The sequence below is a fragment of the Equus asinus genome, chromosome 23, assembly GCF_041296235.1.
Source record: "Equus asinus isolate D_3611 breed Donkey chromosome 23, EquAss-T2T_v2, whole genome shotgun sequence".
Classification (NCBI taxonomy): Eukaryota; Metazoa; Chordata; class Mammalia; order Perissodactyla; family Equidae; genus Equus; species Equus asinus.
This window is the reverse complement of record NC_091812.1, coordinates 27,780,993-27,804,954: the sequence shown is the minus strand read 5'-3', so window position 1 is coordinate 27,804,954 and position 23,962 is coordinate 27,780,993. Positions and strand designations below refer to the sequence as shown.

The window sequence follows — 23,962 nt, the reverse complement described above, 5'->3', positions numbered from 1 at the left end:
GCAGATGACAATGTTTCTCATGGCTGGAGAAAAGCAATCAAGTCAGTGACATGGCTGCCCTTTTCCACTTCTATGATCTAGGAAATAAGACAGGCAGGCTGTTAACAAAGAGAAAAAACTGTTTTGTCACTGAGCAAGGAAAGGCCATAGCTCACCTCCCCCAGCATAGTTTCACTGAAATGGACCGTGAATAGGACACGCACTTCATAAGGCCCTGGGAGGATCTGAGCCATCCCTACAGCTTTCTCCTGACTTCTTTTCCTTAAAAACAAGGTTGAGAGTGTGGTAGGAGAGCAGAGGGTTCCAGAGAGCAAGGATGAAAGGGCTACACCTCGAAGATGCTGGAAAGCAGGTTGCAGTCATCCTGGGTCTAGTGAGAGGGAGCCCAGACAACTTACAGAGTGTTCGTGAGAGAACGTAGCTGCCTACGTGGTACCAGCCAGGTTTTGTCATTGTTTTAAATACAGATTCAGATGCAGGTAGGAAAGGTAAAGTAGGAAGTCCATTCCTTCGCCCAGTGAAGTACAGCACAAAAAAGATGGCGCTCGCAGCCGCAGACCGTGACCCACCCCGTGAGTCTAGTCAGCATGTGCCGGGGAAACACTCTTGAAATAAAATCCAACTAGAGTTCATTGAACTCCTCTTTCAATAAGGTGGCCAATCACGAGGAGGGTGGCAACGAGGAGAGAGCCATCATTCTCTGTCAGTTACCAAGAGAATGGGAATTCCTCCTACCCTGTCGAGGGACGGAGATTTCCCTACACCTCAGATATGTCTGGAAATCCTCTAGCCAAGATTAAATAATCGCCAAAGATGGCTGTTCGACTCTGTTCTTCCCACCACCAGAAAGTCACTGCACAAAAGTACAGACCATGCCCGGACCCCTGCCCCAGTCACTAAGATAGTGTGACGAATACTTAATCCAGTGTTGCCACATAGCAGTGACAGAACCAGTGTTAAACAGGCTGCGATGGCTTCAGCAGGAACTCAGGCATCACACGGAGCCACCATGGGTGGAAATGTCCAGTGGGGCAGGCCACGGGCCTTGAACGAAGATAATGGCTCCAGCTGGTTTCCTGAACCCACTGTTGGGAATGGAAACTGTTTACTTGATTACTGTTAAATCATTAGGATTTTCTCAAGTGGTTTTTTCCCCCTGGTAGTGCTGGAAAGTCCTAGGAATAATTCCTGCGCATTTCCCCTACCCACCTATTTCCATCACTGATTAAAACCACGTTTGTAGCGGGCTCTAATTACATATTCTGACGATAGTCTAATCTATGAAGTGCAGACATGGTGAATTAACTTTTTATCTTTGACCACATCCTAACAATTTATCACCAGCCTGTCTTTTGATCTTAATTCCTATGCTCTGAGAAAGATTGGAATCCCAGAGTCAGTCACAAACGCTGAGAGCCGCTCACGTGTGGGAAAAAATTTCTCAATAGTGGGGAGATATGTGGCCTAGATAGTAAGTGAACTTTAGAGAACTTTAAAGATGCCATGAAAATCTGGTTTTTGAAAGGTTTCATAGATGTATATAGCTGCCTCAGTTAACTCAGAAAGGAGGACATCATTTTTACTTAATTAACCAATCGGAACGCAGAGTGCAGAAAACACATGTCTCTGGGGAAATAATTAAACCTTTGCCCCGTGGTATGAAGGAGCCGTGTGTGTCCACGTGCCCTGATTGTTACACATCCAGGAATTTTATAAGTGGATCGTCAAACCATTGGCAGCTTGAAGTCAGCTATGGTGGGAGTATTTAGACCAGGGGAATTGGCAAACACTACAAATCAAGTTTTTGTTTTGTTTTCGTTTCCAAAGAGCCATTTTACCAGCATCCCACTGCTTTGGCCTCTACCAAACTATTTTGAAATCCAGTTTAGTTACTGAACCATCTGTCTAGTGAATGCAAGCTGGAGAGTCAGGCATACCTGAATTCAAATCCTGGCTCTGTTCTTTACTAGCTGTGTGACCTTGAACAAGTTCCTCATCCTCTCTGAGCCTCAGTTCCCTCATCTATAAAATGACAACATGAAACTACCTCACACAAGGTCATTTTGAGAATTAAATGAGAGAACATATACAAAAGCTCCCAGCACGTAATATGTCACAATAAAAGTTAATCTATTCCCTAACCCTTTAACCTGGTCCAGTTGCACCACATGAAACACTTGGTCATTTTCAAAACAGCCTCCCTAGCTCATGGGAGAAAGCAACGAGGGGGCCTAGAGAGTAATACACGTCTGGGAGAAATAATCACCGGAAGAAGGTAGCAAATAATGGCCAGTTGGGATGCCCAATAGCAAGGCAGAGTCCTGACTCAAGCAAGAACGTGCACTTGCAAAGATATTGACAGCTTTATTTATAATAACAAAAAAAAAAGGAGAGGAGCAATCTAAAAGTGTAACAAAAGAAAAATTAAGTGAATTATGGCTCATGCAAGTAAATACGCAAACCATTAAAAATAATGTTTACAAGAGTTTTAATGGCAAGAGAAAATGCCTATAAGATTTATAACATTAAATGCAAAATATAGGGTCAGTATTACATATATAGAAGATGTAAATAATTACACATATATACACATACGTAAGTATTCTCACATGTTGATTATAAAGATGGGAAACCTATGTAACAAAATACACACAGGAGATATTTCTGGGTGGTAAGATTATCTATCGAAGTTTACTTCCTCTTTATCCTTTTTGTATTAAAAAAATAAAACACTTTATTTTTCTTAATAAAAAAGAACCTGTGCCCACTGCAAGCCCACCTTTGGTGAAGAGCCCGCTGCAGGAGCGACGAAGGCGGAGGTTTCAAATCACAAGAGGTAACAGGGCAATAGGGAGGAGAAGGCAATCACAGGCAATCAGAAGTCTCTGTGATCAAAACCAACCCAAGAAGCTGGGCAGTGAGGAGAAAGTGGGGATGCAGAAGTCGTGAGAGAGAAATGGAGAGAGGAGGGGACCACGCGTAAAACATCAGTGGGCACCCGAGGGGAAAGACTGGGAGGACGTTCAGCCGTGGAGACTTCTCCAACATTTAAGGATGCTCCTGAGGTGCTAAGAGGTTCTGCCTGGGAGAGGCTACCAGGAAAAGCCTATGACCTTGCACATCTTTAAGAACAGGCTGGAAAAGCACCTTTCTCTTCCCAATCACGGCAGCGTTATCTGAAATAGCAAAGATTGGAAAAAACTAAATGGGTACCAACAGGAGAGGAGAAAAATGAATCATAATACATCCATACAGTGAGATACTGTGGAGGCATCTGAAAGAATGAGGAGGTTCTTTATGGATTGTGAAGAATGGTCTCCAAAATATATTGAGTTACCAAAAAAAGGGGCAACGCGATAAACAGTGTGAATAGACACAGTCTGTATAAAAAGGGTGGGAGGGAGACTTCACGGTATTTACCTTTTCTACATTTTGAACCATGCGAGTATTGCTTATTTAATCAAAAAAAATTGAAATAAGAACCCTTGTTTTATGTGGTTGAGCCATAGTTATTTTTGAAGGATGGACGCTACATTTCCTTGGTCAAAGTGATTTTTTTTTTGAGGTTCTGTCCAGTCTGGAATTCTTAGAGTAGAAAACAGGAGAAACTATAAGCAAGGTCAAAATTTACTTGTTGAGATTATGCCACCCATCTTTCATCATGAGCTCTGACTGAGGATGACCTTATCCATTGCCCAGGCCTAATTGCTCTTAATTGCGGGTACAGAGCACCCTCTAGTGGAAGCACGGAGGCATTACAGAATTTTCAGTATATGGATACACATTACAGCAGATCGCAGTAAAATATCCAGTTACCGGAAGATGAGATATATGTAATTATAAATACGTGTGTATGTATATTTTAAACAAATATGTGAACAATCATATCTTTGTAAGTACAACATTTTAGTATAAAAATGATAAAATCAAAAGAAAATCAACCCACGGCCTGGACATATAATATTAAATATAATATTAAAGATTTTAAAGGTGCTCAATGCCTGTTATTATTCTTATTCTTTTAATAACTTCTCTCAGCCATTAAGTAAGCATCTTTTTTTTCAGCTTCATTCAGGTATCATTGACATATAACATTGTGTAGGTTTAACGTGTATAACATGATTTGATATATGTATATACTGCAAAATAGTTACCACAATAAGGTTAGTTAACACATCCATAATTATCTTTTTTTGTTTGTGGTGAGAACTTTTAAGGTCTACTTTCTTAGCAACTTTCAAGAATACAATACGGTATTATTAACTACAGTCACCATGTCATACATGACATCTCCAGATTTATTCATCTTATCACTGAAAGTTTATACCCTTTTGCCACCTTCACCCAGTTCCCACCCCACCCCCCACCCCCATCCTGGCAACCACCAATCTACTCTATGAGGTTTTTTTTTTTAAGATTCCACATATAAGTGAGATCGCGCAGTATTTGTCTTTCTCTGTCTGACTTATTTCACTTAGCATAATGTCCTTAAGGTCCATCCATGTTGCCACAAATGGCAGAATTTCCTTCTTTTCTATGGCTGAATAATATCCCATAGTATATATATATACTACATTTTCTTTATCCATCATCCATTGACGGACACTTAGGCTGTTTCCATGTCTTGGCTACTGTGAATAATGCTGCAATGAACATGGGGTGCAGATATCTCTTCAAGATAGTGATTTCATTTCCTTCAGATAAATACCCAGAAGTGGGATTGCTGGATCATATGGTAGTTCTATTTTTAACCTTTTGAGGAACCTCCATACTGTTTTCCATAGTGGTTTTATCTATTTACATCCCCACCAACAGTGCACAAGTCCCTTTTCTCCACATCCTCGCCAACACTTGTTATCTCTTGTCTTTTTGGGAATAGATACCTGCCATTCTGACAGGTGTGAGCAGATATCTCGGATATCTTGTTGTGGTTTTGACTTGCATTTCCCTGATGATTAGTGAGGAGTGATGTTAGAAACAGGATTGCTGCTTATCTCTCTGCTGCCTTCTCTTTTGGGTTAAGTGATATTGTCAGGTTAAAAAGGCTTTCAGGGAAAGAGGCATGCAGACCACGTTTGTGAAAATCCCTTGACTAGCATTGCTCTGCACAAGGCTAATTCTGCTCTTAACAGATCCCTGCAGGGAGAGTACATCAGTCAGTCAGTCTACTGGAAAACCAGGGCAGACTTTTCTCTCCAAACCAGGAAAAAACCAGCCTCTCAGCATGACAGCATGGACAGTCATTTATATCTATATATCTATAGACTTATATCCACATATCTATCTCTCTCTACCATCTACTGATCTATCTATCTCTCTATCTACCAACCCACCTCTGAATCTAATTTTCTCTGCAGCAAGGCTTAGCAGCTTATTAACCATGAGCACCGCCAGAGAAACCAAGCAGTGCTTCCTGGTGCTACTTCAGATATGGAACAGAAGAAAGAGAGGGAAATAAAACAAAAGCCTCAGAAATGGGGTGCAACGGTAACAAATGAGGAAATCAGGAGAGAGTAGAAAGGAAGCAGAAGGAACTACCATTACTGAGTCTTCACAACAGTCCTATGAAGGATGAATCATTTTCTCTCATTTTAGAGACGAGGAAAGTAGGACTCTAAGAGTTTAATTACTGTAGCCATGGTTACCCTACCCTAAGCGGCACAGCTGGGATCTGAAGGCGGGTGTGACCAGAGAGCCAACTCTGCCAGACTAACTCTCTGTGAGAGAAGGAAGGAAATGAAAGGCAAGAGAGGAAGGAAAAAGGGAGGGAGGGAGGCAGGAAGGAAGGAAGGAAGAAAGGAAGGAAAGGAGGAAGGAAGGAGGTATTAGAAGGGAATGGTAAGATGCCAGTAATAACAACTGACTGAGTGTCAGGGTCATTCATATCACACATTCTGAGCTAGAACTTCTTTTCTAATTTCCCTCTGTATGAGTCATGCTGATTCCTGAGCAATTACTAAAATTTAGTCAAGATCTCAATGTGTGTTGATTAAGTGATGTCATTGAGGCTGTTTTGTATGTCTTTGAAATCTTCCTGTGGAGTTGCTGACTTCCTGGGGAAGCCTGCCCATTGAATGCTCTTGGAGGGAAAGCGAGAGGGGAAACAGCTCTAATGTTTCCCAGGTTAATGGTGTATTAACCTGGGATGGCCTGCTTATCACCTGACCAGCCAGAAAGTTCATGGGCGGCTCCATTATGTTGATGTTTAATGATGATTTGGGATAAATTTAAGATGAGATAAATTTAGGTTGTATTCCACAGTGGCTACTCTGAAGAACACAGAGACCCAAACATTGACCAATTATGAAATCTAGTTCCAAAGAACAAAAAAAAAGAAAGTATGTTTCTCCACAAACAGCACAATGAATTCTCAATCTTCATCTTGAAGTGAAGAGAAGTGATCATGTAAGGATCTTGGGGAAATAAGTGATTACCTTTGACTCAAAAACTCTTCCATGAATCATACATATGAGCACACACTCACTCCCACACACATTTTTAAAATATGAAAGAAGTAACATTTGTTAGTTCAAATATCCCCTAGTATTTAAGGCTATCCGTCACTGAAATTTTGCAAAGAAAGTCTTGATAATCAGTTGTCAATGAAGTAAGAGAAAAAATAAATGAATGAAGTCCACACGGTAGGCAATGGGTGGGTGCCAACATTTAGCTAATGTAAAACTGAAGGGATACAATTTTGGGTGGGAAGGGAGACAAGATTACCCATAAAATCTTCTGCAACACTGTAATACTATGAGCCTGTTCAAAGGAGACTGACTTCTTGTTTCTTTCTCTCTCAGACATTTGGAGAAAAGACCAGCCTTGTCATCCTTCTTGTAAAACCTGCAATGGATCTGAAACCCTGTGCACTTCATGTCACAAAGGTTAGTGTGGAGCATGACAGGAGATGACAGTGGCCACGCCAATGCATTGTAAGTCGTGTATATGAGCATGTATGGAAGGGGTTTGTAGGACTGGATCTAGTGCCATCACATGTTCCTGTCACAGTGGCTATACTCTGAAGAAACACGGGCACCCAAACACTGAGCTATAATAAAAACTGGCTTTCAAGGCACCCAAACGAAAAAGAAAAGAAATATTTCTTATCTAAAAATCATGATGAAGTTAGTGATTGACTTGGCCATAGAATTTGTTAAGGTCTCTGAGCATCTGACATTCGTAGAGCTTCCATTGCTCTTTTAAAGCTGAAACAAGGGAACTTAAGGTAGAGTATCTAGATGGGGATAAATAGTCTACCTGTTATTTCCTTCATTTCTGGTACTGAATTTAGGAAAGAAAAACAAAACAGACAACAACTTAATAGCTCAACAAATGAATTGCTTCATTGTCTATAAAAACAAAACTTTAGAAATATCAACTCTGAATTGGAGGATATTTTATTAACATTAAGAGTTAAGAATGTTATAGTCCTTCTACAATAAGAAGTTAAAGGATACACAAAATGAAAGTGGGTAAAATATGATATCAAAAACATAAAATGTGGGAGGGGAGAGTCAAAATGTAGGATTTTTATAATGCATTTGATCTTAAGAGACCATCAACTTAAAATAGACTGCTATAAACACAGGTTGTTATATATGAACCTCATGGTAACCACAAGGCAAAAACCTGTAACAGGTGCACAAAAAATAAAGAAAAAGGAATCCAAACATAACACTAAAGAAAGTCATCAAATCACAAGGGAAGAGAGCAAGACAAGTAGAAAGGAACAGAGAAGAACTACAAAAAATTACAGAAAACAATTAACAAAATGGCAATAAGTACACATCTATCAATACTTATTTTAAATATAAATCTACTAAATGCTCCAAATCAAAAGACAGAGAGTGACTGGATGGATAAAAAAACAAGGCCCACATATATGCTGCCTACAAGAGACACAGTCACAGACTGAAAGTGAAGAGATGGAAAAGGATACTCCATGCAAAAGGAAACCAAAAGAAAGCTGAGGTAGTAATACTTATATCAGACAAAATAGACTTTAAAACAAAAACTGCAACAAGAGACAAAGAAGGATATTATGTAAGGATAAAGGGAACAATCCAACAAGAGGATATAACTTCTAAATATCTACACGCCCAATATAGGAGCACCTAAAAACACAAAGCAAATATTAACAGACACAAGGGAAAAATTGGCAGTAACACAATAATGGTAAGGGACATTAACACTGCGCTTACATCAGTAGATGGGTCATCCAGACAGAAAATCAATAAGGAAACATTGGCCTTAAACAACACATTAGACCAGATAGATTTAATGATTAGATACAGAATATTCCATCCAAAAATAGCAGAACACATTCTTTTTGAATGCACGTGAACGTTCTTCAGGATAAATCACATGTTAGGGTTCAAAACAAGTCTCAATAAATTTAAGATTGAAATCATATCAAGCATATTGTCTGACCACAATGGTATGAAACTAGAAATCAATTACAAGAAGAAAACTGGAAAAAACAGAAAATATGTGGAGGCTAAGCAACACACTACTAAACAATCAATGGGACAGTGAAGAGATCAAAGAGGAGATTAAAAAAATACCTTGAGACAGAGGAAAACAGAAATGCAACAGTGCAAAATCTATGGGATGCAGCAAAAACAGTTTTAAGAGGGGAGTTTATAGCAATAAAGACCTATGTTGAAAAACAAGAGAAATCTCAAATAAACAATCTAACTTAGCACCTAAAGGAACTAAAAGAAGGACAAATAAAGCCCAAAGTTAATTGAAGGAAGGAAATAATGAAGACCAGAATGGAAATAAATGAAATAGAGACTTAAAATAGAAAAGACTTAAAAACTGAGTTAGTTCTTTGAAAAGATAAACAAAATTGATAAACCAATAGCCAGACTCATCAAGAAAAAAAGAGAGGTGAAAGAAACGAAAGAAGAAAAGTTACAACTGACACCACAGAAATACAAAGGACCACAAGGGATTACTACAAACAGTTATACACCAACAAATTGGATAACCTAGAAGAAATGGATAAATTCCTAGGAACAGACAATCTTCCAAGACTGAATCACAAAGAAATAGAAAATCTGAACAGATTGATGACTAGTAATGAAATTGCATCAGTAGTCAAAAACTCCCAACAAACAAAAGTCCATGATCACACAGCTTCACAGGTGAATTCTACCAAATATTTAAAGAAGACTTAATACCTACCCTTCTCAAACTATTCTAAAAAATTGAAGAGGGAGGATTCCTCCCAAACTTGTTCTATGAGGCCAGGATTACCCTGATATCAAAACCAGACAAAGACTTTACAAAAAAAACCAAAATTACAGGCCAATATCCCTGATGAACATGGATGCAAAAATCCTCAACAAAATATTAGCAAACCAAATTTAACAACACATTAGAAGGATCATACACCATTATCAGGTGGGATTTATTCCAGGGATACAAAGATGGTTCAATATCCACAAATCAATCAATGTGATACAGCACATTAAAAAAATGAAGGATAAAAATCATATGATTATCTCAATAACTGCAGAAATAGCATTTGAGAAAATTCAACATCCATTTATGATAAAAACCCTCAACAAAGTGGGTTTAGAGGGAACATACCTCAACATAATAAAAGCCATATGTGACAAACCCACAGCTAACATCATGCTCAATAGCGAAAAGCTGAAATCTTTTCTTCTAAGATCAAGAACAAGACAGGGGCTGGCCCCATCGCTGAGTGGTTAAGTTCACGCACCCCGCTTCAGTTGCCCAGGGTTTCACCAGTTTGGATCCTGGGCACGGACATGGCACTACTCATCAAACCATGTTGAGGCAGCATCCCACATGCCACAACTAGAAGGACCCACAACTAAAATATACAACTATGTACTGGGGGATTGGGGGAGAAAAAGCAATTAAAAAAAAAAAAGAAGATTGGCAACAGTTGTTAGCTCTGGTGCTAATCTGTAAAAAAATAAAAAAAGCACAAGACAAAGATGCCCACTCTTGCCACTTTAATTCAACATAGTTTTGGAAGTCCTAGCTACAGTAATCAGACAAGAAAAAGAAATAAGAGGCATCCATATTAGAAAGGAAGAAGTAAAACTGTCACTATTTGCAGGTGACATATACTATATATAGAAAACCCTAAGGACTCTACCAAAAAACTATTAGAACTAATAAATGAATTCAGTAAATTGCAGGATACAAAATAAATATACAAAAATCAGTTGTGTTTCTATACACTAACAACAAACTATCAGAAAGAGAAATTAAGAAAACAGTCCTCTTTACAATTACATCAAAAAGAATGAAATACCTAGGAATAAATTGAACCAAGGAAGTGCAAGACATGTACACTGAAAACTGTAAGACATTGATGAAAGCAATTGAAGACGACACAAATAAAAGGAAAGATTTACCGTGCTCATGGATCAGAAGAATTTATATTGTTAAAATGTCCATACTATCCAAAGCAATCTGCAGATTCAATGCAATCCCTATTAAAATACCAATGCCATTTTTCGCAGAACTAAAATAAATAATCCTAAAATTTGTATGGAACTACAAAAGACTTCGAATAGCCAAAGCAATCTTGAGAAAGAAGAAAAAAGCTGGAGGTATCATGCTCCCTGATTTCAAACAATACTACAGAACTATAGTAGTCAAAACAATATGGTTTTGATTACAAAACTGGCACAAAAAACAGACACATAAATCAATGGAAAGAATAGAGACCCCAGAAATAAACCCATGCCTATATGACCAATTAATCTACAACAAAGGAGGCAAGAATATACAATGGGGAAAACAGTCTCTTCAATAAACAGTGTTGGAAAAACTCAACAGCTATATGCAAAAGAATGAAACTGGATCACTTTCTTATACCATATACAAAAATAAACTCAAAATGGATTAAAGACTTGAATGTAGGGACTGGCCCAGTGGCGCAGCAAAGTTCGCATGTTCCTCTTCGGCAGCCTGGGGTTCGCCAGTTCTTGACTGCTTGTCAAGCCATGCTGTGGTAGGCGTCCCACAAATAAAGTTGAGGAACATGGGCATGGATGTTAGATCAGGGCCAGCCTTCCTTAGCAAAAAGAGGAGGATTGGTGGCAGATGTTAGCTCATGGCTAATCTTCCTCAAAAAAAGGAAAAGAAAAAGACTTGAATGTAGGACCTGAAACTATAAAACTCCTAGAAGAAAACATAAGTAGTAAACTCTTTGACATCAGTCTTAGCAATATTCTTTTGGATATTTCTCCTCAAGCAAGGGCAACAAAAGCAAAAATAAATAAATGAGATTACATCAAACTAAAAAGCTTTTGAACAGCTAAGGAAACCATCAACAAAATGAAAAGGCAACCATTGAATGGGAGAATATATTTGCAAGTGATATATCTCATAAGGGGTTAATATCCAAAATATATAAAGAACACATACAACTCAATATAAAAAAAATATGATGTAAAAATGGGCACAGGACATGAATAGACATTTTTCCAAAGAAGACATACAGATGGTCCACAGGTACATAAAAAGGTGCTCAACGTCATTAATCCCCAGGGAAATGCAAATCAAAACCACAATGAGATATCACCTCACACCTGTTAGAATGGCTGTTAGCAAAAAGACAAGACATAACAAGTGATGGTGAGGCTGTGGAGAAAAGGGAACCCTCGTACACTGTCATTGGTACAGCCATGATGGAAAACAGTATGAAGGATCCTCAAAAATTAAAAATAGAACTACCATACAATCCAGCAATTCCATTCCTGGCTATTTATCCGTAGAAAACAAAAACACTAATTTGAAAAGATATATGCACCCCTATGTTCATTGCAGCATTATTTACAATAGCCAAGATATGGAAGCAACCTAAGTGACCATGGATAGATGAATGAATAAAGAAGATGTGGCATGTGTATACAATGGAATTTTACTCAGACATAAAAAAGAATGAAATCCTGCCATCTGCGACAGCATGGATGAATCTAGAGGTATTATGCTAAGTGAAATAAGTCAGACAGAGAAGGAAGAATACTTCATGATTTCATTTATATATGGAAGCTAAAAAAACAAAGCAAATGAATGAAGAAGACAGAAATAGCCTCATAGATACAGGGACAAATTGGCAGCTGCCGGAGGGGAGAGGCGTAGGGGGAATGGTAAAACACCTGAAGGGGATTAAGCAACACAAACTTCCAGTCACAAAATAAATGTCACAGAGATGTAATGTACAGCATAGGGAATATAGTCAACAGTTTTGTAATAACCGTGTATGATGGTTACTAGTCTTATCATGGTGATTATTTCATAATGCACATAAATGTCGAATCACTATGTCGTACACCTGAAACTAATACAATATTATATGTCAACTAGACTTCAATTTAAAAAAAAGAATGTTACACTCCTATTAAAGTGATCATTATGTTGAAACGTGCAATGTGAATATGTAGTGAGATGGGATACAGAAACAACAGAATTTAAAATGATAGGTGCAACTTCATTCTACGCCTACAAAATATAAGCGTTTACTCACAAAAATTGAAGGAATTTTCTTGGAATTTTGGAGTTCAGGGTGTTTTTAAAATTGTTTTCTTTAATAGTGATATTATCTGATTTTTTCAATGAAAAATAATTAGGTGGACCATCCATTAAAGGTGGAGTTGGGTGGAAGAGTTGCTGCTATGTTAGTGTCTTAACAAGACAGGCTTTGGGAAGCAGAAGAATAGACTCCATCAAGCTCTGTGTGTATAACTGCCTTACACCAGGAAGACAGACAAAGGGTTAATAGCTGGGTGAAGAGAAGCCCCGAAGTGATCGACATCAATATCAGAAAGTAAAAGAAACAGGGTAAAAGCCTCCTGTGGTCAATTTCCTTCCTAGACATTTAACTCATCTTGGAAAACTTAGAGTCACTAATACCTACTTTGGTGAGCCTGAAATAAGTGTTCCAGGTACCTGGGTCTTTGGAGCAGTTAAAGAATCTGGTGTGAGCATCAGTTCTCTGCATGGATGCTGTGCTGTTACATCAAACACGCGATGACCGTCCGATCTGCTTTCTTCCCTGGGTTTCTAGGTAAATATCTGTTGGCTCAGGCCTGTGTCTCCTCCTGCCCCCAGGGCACATGGCCCTCAGTGAGGAGTGGCAGCTGTGAGATCTGTACAGAGGACTGTGTCTCCTGCTCTGGAGCCAATCTTTGCAAAGAGTGCCGGACTCAGCCAGACCAGCCTCTCTTCCTCCACGAAGGCAGGTGCTACACCAAGTGCCCTAAGTAAGTTTCCCTCTTCCTTTCACTTCTTGTTCATGTGCATTCTCCTGCAGTACTCTGGGGGCCATTCCTTCCTATTCACCAAAGAACTCTTCTCCTCCCTGGTTACAGTGGCGACATAACTGTCCCTTCTTGACAGTCTGACGTCTCTGCTGGCCACAGCAGCCAAAACTTACAGAAGGTCAGATGCACACTTCTCCCTTGTGACTGTTATATTCATATATTTTTATTTTTGTGAAAATATGTTCTTTTTCCACCTTGTATTTATGATCAAGTAGTTGTCAGCTTTTTTTTTTTCCCCATCACAAAAGTGAGGCTGTGATAGGCTGGGGAACACACGGACTTCTAAATGTTGAAAGTAGGTGATATATAAATCATAGATAATAAAGAATATTACCTGGTTCTTTATGGATTCCTCATGGCTTCCTCAGCCTGTGGTTTAAAATTCCTTTACTTTTCCTGTCAACAGCCCCACCTCCAGGATTTACCTAAAGGGAAGTGGGAGAAGAAAATGGAGAAGTATGTTGGGAAACTTCTAGTGATTAACAACGTAAACGCCAAGTAGAATGACTGAGAAAAGATGGGCTTTATTATCTAACATAACAAGAAGTTGGGAAATCCACTGTTGGTTACGTCAGTGGCCAACATTTCATTAAAAACGCACAGTCATTTCATTTAGCTCTTGTCCCTTCCTTAGCCTGGCCTCCCCTGAACCACATTGTCTGCCCCATCCCCAAACACCACCCCAAGCTACAACAACCAGAGACAGAAAAGGGCCTGTTTCCCCTTTTCATTTCTTTGTAAGAGGAAAGAAAACTCCCTCAGACTGCCCTTCACATCTCATTAGCCAGAATGCATCACTTACACCTTCCTAAACTCAGCGCTGGCGAGGAGAATGGAAATATAAGGATTGGGATAGACTGAACAAGATTCACCCCTGAACACCCAAACAAAGTCAGGACACTTACAGCCAGGAAGAATGGAGAGAGGGAGGCAAGAAATGAGTTTGGGGAAGCAACCAACAAATCTCCTTTAAGGAATTAGAAATTTCATTTGCCCGATGATTAAAAGAACTTGATGATAGAAACAACACCTATTTCCTGTAGGCTATTTATATCCATTATTGAGATGGATCCTGGAGGGAACAAACACAAGTCAAGGTACTTACCTTCAGAAAGCTTCCAATCTAGTGTAGAAGCCAAGTGTATTCAACTCAATTCTACAAATACATACTTAGCACCTGCTGGGTGTAAGAATTGATGTTAGAAACTAAGTTAAAATCAACTGAAGGAAGTCTGTGCTTGCAAAAGGCTAACAATCCAGCAGGAAGGTTTACATCAATCAGTGTCATACCTCTAGGGGCCTTAATAAACAAAAGGTCAAGAGATTCCAAGGGAAAAGAAACCATTTAAAAACACCTATTTCAGTACTTGTGATACCTGGGCACTGTGCTAAGGGCTTCAAATGTACGATCCCATTAATCCTTACAAGAATTCTTCTTATCCAGATACTATTATTTCCCCCATGTGAAGGATGGGGAAAGGAGTGACGTGCTCATATCACAGAGCTAGTCCATGGTATGGTCAGGATTTCAACCCAAATCTCTCTAGCACTCAAGCCCATGTGCTTAACGACTGCACAAGATGACCTTCTCAACCAACTGGGTTTTTAAATAACAGCTTTATTGAGATACAATTCACATACCACACAATTCACCCATATAAAGTGTACAATTCAATGGTTTTTAGTATATTCACAGAGTTGTGCAACCATCACCACAATAGATTTTAAAATATTTCCATCACCCCAAAAATAAAACTCTGTACCCTTTTAGCAGTTACTCCCAATTCCGCCAGCCCTAAGCAACAACTAATTTATTCTCTGTCTCTACAGATTTGCCTATTCTTAAACATTTCATATAAAAAGAACGGTATAAAATATGATATTTTGTGACTGGCTTCTTATATTCAGCATAATATTTTCAAGGTTCCTGCCTAGCTGGGTTTGAGAAGAGGTGAAAGAGTCAGGGTCAGAGAACCTAGGGGGAAGGGAGTATGAAGTAAGACAGAGTCAGGACAGTCCCAGCCCTCCTCCCCCAACAACCATGCTCCAGCCTCAGCAAAGGTAGTGAAGTCATTATTATACAACAAAGGTGAAAGTCAGAAATCTACTTACCAAAGTCAATCATTGCTTCCTCATTGACCTTAGCCATAGTGGAAATGAACTGGTTGTCGTTACTATCACCTTACTGATTTAATCATTACCACCCTTTCTCAACTGTCTCTTGGATTTTTTTAATGTTCAGGCATTGACAATGCATTTAAGTGAGGAAAAGAGAGATGCATTTGGCCTTCCTCCAGTTAGTAGACCACTGAACAAATCTTTCTTCCAAATCTGGGTTGAACCACTCTTGTGCAGCCATGGGACACTATGCAGATACATGGCAGAGTTGACACAAATAATCAATAACCAATCTATAGATAAGAAAGACAGTGATATTTATTGAGCCAAGGCTGAGGACTAGCCTGGAAGTTTTATCTTCACCAGAGAATAACGCACTCTGGAGAAGGGTAGTTTAGTGTGGTTATATAACATTTCAGACCAAAGAACATACATCAAGCATGACAGGAACACAATTTCCCCCCCAAAGTCACAAGGCTATATTTTGCCACAGTTTAGCACACACACAGCAGGTCAGTTTGACCTTTGTTCTCTGGGAAGAAAAGCTTATCTTCAAAGAACTACTGATATCAGCGTCAGAGAAAGGGAGACATTCATCCCTATCTTTAAAGAGCGCATTCTTTGCTTTGGGAAGATGTTTGAAGCAGATGTACAGTGCATGCTTGATGGGCCATCAGTCAGGATGCTCTGGGCAAAATAAATTTTATACCAAGTCAGGGTTAAATCCGCATGGCTTCCCTATATACCTCAATATGTGAAAACTTATTATTATTTTCATCATTTTACCCCGTTTTATCAACAATCTTTTGATAGAAAGCATTGATGATCAAGTTATTGTCCCTCAATGCCAGGGTGGTTGCTGCCTGCCCTGGGTCCATCATGTCCCTTGGAGCTGGGCTTTTATTTTATTAATTTATCCAGTTATCCATGTTAAAGGGGAAATAGCCAAGCCTAGTGAGCAGACATAGAGGTATATGCTGATAGGGGAAGCATTTCATAAGTCAATAATTTGGGGTTGTTGCACAAACATTGTACACACACTTCAAGATTTTGTAATCATTGCTTATGACAGTTAACAGCTATAGAGCAGATACAGTAGTAATGATAATAAAGTGTTTGGTTCAGAAGAATAAGTCTTAAGCTCTGATCTCTGTTAGTCTAGAGGGATAGAAAGAAAGTATTAGAGTTATGGGAACAATAAATAAAAGGTACCCAAAAGACAATTTAAAACAGAAGGAAGGTGACTAGTGTCACATAAAAGTATTAAAATTGCTAATTTACTCAAGAATATGATTCTTATAGCAATTATAAAGGAGTATACAGCTTAAGGATTACAAAGGTTTAAATGAGGGGATGTAAGGTTGGGAATACAGGCCTAGTCGGGAATCTTGGGACAGCTGTCTACAACAGATATCAGCTTCTTCTCATCCTGATTTGATAATACTTGTCTTATGCAGTCAAAGCCAGGTGTCAGTAATAGGAGGTGAAATCCACTCAGGAGGAGGGGACTCTTTTAAATGATAAATGTGAATCTGTGATTTTATGCTTTTAATTCTGCAGTGCATGGATTGGTTAAGAGTAGCTGATATGGTCCTTTCCAAGGGGGCTGCGAAAAGACTTTAAGTTGGTGTCTCTTCCAATAAATAAAATCTCCAGGCTGTAGTCCATGATCCTTAAGATCTTCATCTCCCAGGAGCTTGCTGTGAAAAGAATTGGCTACCAGTTTTTCATTTCTTTGTAGTGTCTCAGTAAGACCTTGATATTAATGCACGTTATCTCCTTTGAACAAAGTTGGTTCATATATTCCTTCATCTAATTGCATAGGCCATCCTGTTATTATTTCAAAAGGAGACAGCTGATGTTTACCAAAGGGTGTAGATCTAAGATCAAGGAGCACTACTGGAAGAGCTTTTGGCTATGAGAGATTAAATGCTTCTGAAAGTTTTGCCAACTGAGGATTTTTGGGTTTTTTTGGAAGATTGGCCCTGAGCTAACATCTGTTTCCAATCTTCCTCTTTTTTTTTTCCTCCCAAAACTCCCCAATACATAGTTGTATATCCTAGCTGTAGGTCATTCTAGTTCTTCTATGTGGGATGCTGCCTCAGCATGACATGATGGGTGGTACTAGGTCCATGCTCAGGATCCAAACCAGTGAACCCTGGGCCACCAAAGTCGAGTGTGCGATCTTAACCATTCAGCCATGGGGGCAGCTCCTGCCAATTGAGTTTTGATTGTGCTGTTAGTTCTTTTTACCAATCCTGAGGACTGGGGACAATAAGCACAGTGCAAGGACTGTATTATTGGCTAAACGTCACACATAGATTTAATTATTTGTCCAGTGAAATGAGTTCCTTCCCCAATCACTGTGTAACTTGATAGGAATTACCCAAACAGGAATTATTCTTTCTAGTAACAATTTACCTACCGTTAAAGCTATCACTCTCCTGCAAGGGAAAGTCTCAACCCAATGTGAAAACATAGAAATCACTACTAAGATATATTTATATCCTTCAGATGGTGACATTTGAACAAAATCCAATTGCTATACCTCAAAGGGCCTCTTAGGAAGGGGAAAGTGGCCTTGTGACCCATGAAGTAGTTTCCTGGAATTATATTTAGGACATATAGTACAACAAGCATAGGATTTATGAGCCACTGTGGGAGAAAGTTTCCAAAAATATTGTTTTCCCCACAAAATCATCTCCTCAAGTGCCTGATGGGTTAATTGATATATCTGCTGGAGCAGTGGCAATTGTGCTCCAATAGGCAATATGGGTTTTTTATTGGGCCCAAACCACATTTGTATGGTGGGGTCAAACATTCTCTCTTTTTGTTGTATTTGTTTCTCTTTTTCCATGGTGATTTCTTGAGCCTGTAGAAGGAAATCTTTCATCAGGTTAGCAGGGTTAACAGAGAGCAGTGGGAATTTTTGAGACTGGACAGGATAAGTTTTTAAAGCTGCCTGCTGAATAGGCGCATCAGCAAGTTGATTTCCTTTAGCTTCCAAAGTGTCAGATTTGGAATGCCCTAGTATTTTAATAATTGCCAATTGTTTTGGTAGTGGTACAGCATTTAATAATTCTGCAACCTGTTTTCCATTTTTCTATAGGTTGTACTGAAGAGGTTAAAAACCCCTGATGTTTCCATAGTGTTCCAAAGTTGTATGCTACTCCAAAAGCATAACGGTTGTCAGTATAAATATTTGCCACCTAGTCTTTAGCCAATTGACAAGCTTGAGTTAAAGCAATTAATTCAGCTTGCTGTGCTGACTTTATTTCTGGCAAATAAGAACTCAGTTATCTCCTCTGAGGATATTATTGCATATACAAAATGGAAATGTCCTTGCTAATCTTTTAAGTAAGAATCATCTATGAACCAAATTAGACCAGCATTATCAATAAGAGCCTCTCATAGGTCATTCCCAGGAGTAAGAAGGTAATCTGTTAATAAAATGGAACTGTGGTCATTTTCCTCCTGTGATGCTGGAAGCAAGGTAGCAGGGCTAGGGTTATTATATTGAGGTAAGGTCGTATTAAGTGCAGAAAGCAACAGTACTTCATAAGAGTCTAATTGGCTTACAACATAGTGTTGAGGGTGATGAGAATTTGAAGGGACTCAACTGAGTGTGGGACATAAATAGTTAAAGTATACCCCATTAACATTTCTTCAGTGACCTTACACAAAAGAGTTATTGCTTAAATAGCCCTTATACACAGTGGAAATCCTTTTGCTACCAAGTCTAGTTGCTGACTATAATATCCTATAGATCAATGTTGACCACCATGTTCTTGAATTAATACACCTAAAGCATTTCCTTTATCTTCGCGTACAAAGCAAAAAATGGCAAGTTGAAATTAGGGTGTCCTAAAGCTGGGGACTGAGCCAAGAAGGACTTTAAGGTATCTATGGCTTTTTCTCCTTCTGCTGTCCATTCAATCAAATTAGACTGGTCAGACTTAAATAATATATATGATGGTTGAGCAATGAGTGAAAAGTTAGGCACCAATTCCTACAATATCCAGTCAGTCCTAGAAATCTCCTCAATTGTTCTTTGTTACCAGTTTTATGAAGCCATCAGTTTCCCCATTAAAGTTCTGTAATTTCTTACCTGGCTCAGTTTTAGGATCTGAAAGTTCATCAGAAACCTGTATTATGGAGTAAATGTCTGAGTCCTCGCCATGAATCTCTCTGAAGATGAAACACACTTGAAAAAGCATCAGAGTAAAACAGTAACTATGTGTAAATGACAAAAGACATTATAATGCAATTGACAAGGAAATTTTTTAAGATATTGACTAGGATGTATCACATTTCTAGGAATTTTATATAATTCTTTAAGAACACTTATATTAAACATTTACCCATGCAATATAACCTAAGAAGGTTTATCATCATTTATTTGATAATGTGTCCTATGCAATAATATACAAAATAAACTTAATTAGTTTAATATCTCCCTCTTTATAGGAAGAGGGAACAAATTCTTTGAGAAGTCCCAGGACCCACTGGAAATTCTCAAAGTTACTTTCAGGTCAAAAGAAAGACTTTATTTGGGGTTTGAATTTTTGGGAGGTTTGTAAAAAGTATCAAAAGGTTTTAAAAGACTTAGTCAAACAGGACCACAGGTCACTGTGAAACAATGCTTAGTTATCCACTTAACAAAAGTGACAACAGAAGAGGTTAAAGGCAGTCATAGAGAGTTAAAAAGTTTTTAAAACCTTAGTTCTTTTAATAGAGACACCTCAGCTTTTGAACATAGGAAATTATTTTGGCAAAATATAGAATCTTTGCCAGTTAGGTAGACTTATTCAAAAGTGAAGAAAAACCTTTCATAATCTCTTTATCAAGAGCAGACTAAAAGGCCAAAAAATTATCCTTTTAAAAGAAAAAGAAACCAAATTCTAATTTTTGTACCAGCTTACTTTTGATATTAAAACTTATTCACTTAATAATCTTCAACTTAATCTTAGTCAACTTGACCATGCACAAAATTTCTTTTGAAAGATTCCTTTGTCACAAACCTTCTATAACTTTCTATGTCTATTTAAGTTTTACCTTATCTTTTCTTTCTTATTTTGGTACAATCATTTTATTTTAGGACAAAATCACGTTTTTGTTTTCCTTTAACAAAAATGCATTTTCATTCTTCATACCTTCTCTTCTCAAAGAAATATCTTCCACTTTCCTTGTCTACTTTTCATATATAGTCACTTTCTTAATTTTAAAAACTTACAAAGTTCATCTAAAAAGAAATAATGCAAGGCAGTTGTTACAGAATAATTACAGATTTTACTCTTAGAGGATAGCATAATTGCCTATGCATTATATTAAATGAATATAAACTCTCTATATGTAATACAATTAAAATAAGCCATACTTTCTTTTTGGAAATTACAGTATGAGACTCACTTGTGTCTATAGTTTTATCCTGATATTGCTCTACTAAACAGGGAATAATAGAATAGGCAGAGGCAATAAGATCCTCACACTATTGCTGAAGAGAGTTGCTCTAAGTGGAGCAGGCAGAATAAAGATTTGAAAGACAGAAGAACAACTTTTAAACTGATAGCAGAGCTATAAATATCTGGAAAGCCACCACCAGAATTCTTAGCCTTGCAAGCTGTTATAAGAGATGGGGAAAGCTCTTAAATAAAGAATACTGCCTGGCTGTAAATCTGAAAAGCCAAGACAACAAAGTATGAGCCTGTCAGAGAGTGATTACTACCTGGCTTTGAGAAGTTGTCATTGTGTGTATATGAAACGGAAAGAGTGTTCTTTGTTGGCATCTCCATTTGGCCACGTAGATGATTCTGTTGTTTAACTTACTGTGGTGTAAGAGCTGTAGCTTTCAAATATGTCTATTGATAACCCAAATATTGTTTGTCTCTCTGAAAAAAGAATTTTTTTTTTAAAGATTTTATTTTTTCCTTTTTCTCCCCAAAGCCCCCGGTACATAGTTGTATATTCTTTGTTGTGGGTTCTTCTAGTTGTGATACGTGGGATGTTGCCTCAGCGTGGCTTGATGAGCAGTGCCATGTCCGCGCCCAGGATTCGAACCAACGAAACACTGGGCCGCCTGCAGCGGAGCGCGCGAACTTAACCACTCGGCCATGAGGCCAGCCCCTGAAAAAAGAAATTTTAAAGCCCAACCTAGACAAACTTATGTTCAGCAATCAATGTCTCAGTATACCATCCTATCTGGAAATGACTTAGATATTCAATGAATATCTAATGAGGCTGGGAAGCAGAAAGAGAAGGACAAAAGGCTTGAGTGGCAGGCAGAGCAGCAGATTTGGTTTTGATTTCACTAGCGTCATTGCTAGGGCAGTTACCATTCTCTAATTTGGCATGTCTATCATTTAATTTGGAAATATTTTCTTTTAAAGGGGAAATATGGGATTCCTGATTTCATTTAGAATCCTCAAAGTTTCAATTAAAATAGGCTTCCCATTGGTTGTTTAATTTTATGGCCAGCTTTTTCCAATTGTGCGTGCAAGTAAACTAATTCCCTATTTTGTCCACTTAAGACTCAAGTTATCTTTTGTCAAACTTTCCCATTTTGCTAAGTACTTGCAAGTAACAGCTCCATATGTATTGTACAGGAAGTTAGCTGGAGTTTCTGTGGATGGTTGCCTGTCCAAGAGCTGGTTGGCTTTAGAAGGACAATTTCCCATTTTCTATTAGTTTGGTTTTATTATAAAGTCTGAATAATTTCTAAGGACAGTAGTGGGTCAGAAGTGTGCTGCTTGTGAGTGCTAGTTCCTAAAAGGCCATGAACATTCTCTTATATGTCTTGATTTTTCCTACCAGTAGTCTAAAATTACTCTGGGGGCTTAGAGCACTGGATGATTAATCCTTATGTGCATGTCCCCAGATGAATCATCAATTATTTAAAGTGAATGATCATGATAGAATTCCCTATGGGACCACTGCACATTGCAAGGTTCAACCTCAAACACTTACATTAGGTTCCCAGTCATCTGAGAATGCCTTATGGCTGGGAGGAGCTGATGTCACTTCTCTTTGGAGCTGAATGAGTTCAGTCTCTCATTTTACCATCAGACAATTTGTTCAGATGTTATAAGCACAATTCCTTTCTAATTAAAGCCAAATTAAAAGGACAGTCAATCCAGTTCACTTCAAAGTTCCCTCTAGGACCCCTAGCTTAGGAAATTTCCCCTACGTTCCTCCTACCCAGGATATGTTCCCACATTCCCTTAAAACATCTAGTCTTAAAAGCTGAAACAGCCCAAAGAAATATCAGGACCATCAGCTTAAGCAAGGATGTCTGGATTTCAGGAGAACTCACCACAGCACCTGAAGAGGGCAGTGTAGCTGGAGGGACTCAATAGGCTGGTGCTGGTACCAAGCACTGGTTCAAAGTAGATTTCCAGTAATCTCAGGTGAGTTTCTCTGAAATCTCATTGACTATGCCAAGAAACGTTGATGCAAATAATCAATAACAAATCTATAGGTAAGAAAGATAGAGTGATATTTATTGAGACAATGCTGAGGACTAGCCCAGAAGTGTCATCTCTACCCGGGAAGAAAGGGAGAAGCATGGTTTATGGCAGGGTTATATACCATTTCAGAACAAAGAACATACATCAAGCATGACAGGAACACAATTTTTTCCCCGAAACTCTCAAGGAGATGTTTTGCTGCAGTTTAGCACACACAGCAGGTCAACTTGACCTTGGTTCTCTGGAAAGAAAATCTTATCTTCAAAGTACTGGTATTGGCATCAGAGAAAGGGAGACGTTCATCCCTATCTTTAAAGAACACATTCTTTGCTTTGGGAAGATGTTTGAAGCAGATGTACAGTGCATGTTTGGTGGGCCATCAGTCAGGCTGCTCTGGGAAAAATAAGTTTTAGGCCCAATCAGGGTTAAACCAGAATGGCTTCCCTATATACCTCAATATGTGAAAATTTATTATTATTCTTAATATTTTCATCAGCAGCCAAGATATTTTATATTTTTTGAACAGTAAGGAAGCTACTAACATGGTCTGAAAATCCTGCAGACTATGGAATCATGAGGAGTGCCCTTCTGTTGGAGTAGGGTGGTCTGATCACTGTGGGGTCCCTCATTTTTGTATTTACAAAAAACCAGGGGAGAGAAGGCCTGAGGAAAATATAATATTCATCTTGGTTTGGCAGCTATTTCTGAGAAACTGCCCTTTTGGGTGTGATCCATCCTAAAACAGCAATAAGATTTAGAACAGGGACACAACATGCAATGAAACAGCATCCAAGTATTCAGAGTTATTTATAAGTCAGCATCAGGGGTGACTGTTTTTTCAAATATGGTATATGTTCATGAATGAAAAAAGTTTGAGCAGTAACATACATCATTATAGTGATTGTTTAAAAGGCAATGCAAAACTTAAAGTGTGCTCAAATTCACCAAATATGAACAGATTTGAAGCTCTGGTAGAAGACAACGTGGTCTTCCTTTAAGCACAGGCTGTCACTTCCTGGGTGTAAGATATCGGTGAAGCTCCAGAACCATACAGCTTTTGCATTG

The 23,962-nt window shown here is 38.5% G+C and overlaps 1 protein-coding gene across 2 annotated transcripts in view; it reads left to right on the top strand.

Moving 5' to 3' along the window:
- The window catches only part of PCSK5 (proprotein convertase subtilisin/kexin type 5), a 444,775-nt gene that overhangs the window by 382,958 nt on the left and 37,855 nt on the right, over positions 1-23,962 (top strand). Inside the window, exons 28-30 of one of the 2 annotated variants that reach the window (XM_044767585.2) lie at positions 2,756-2,836; positions 6,801-6,884; positions 13,061-13,256. In XM_044767585.2, the coding sequence (XP_044623520.1) occupies positions 2,756-2,836; positions 6,801-6,884; positions 13,061-13,256 (361 nt within the window). The remainder of the gene's footprint in view (positions 1-2,755; positions 2,837-6,800; positions 6,885-13,060; positions 13,257-23,962) is intronic. The other variant, XM_070495324.1, reaches the window with a different exon arrangement.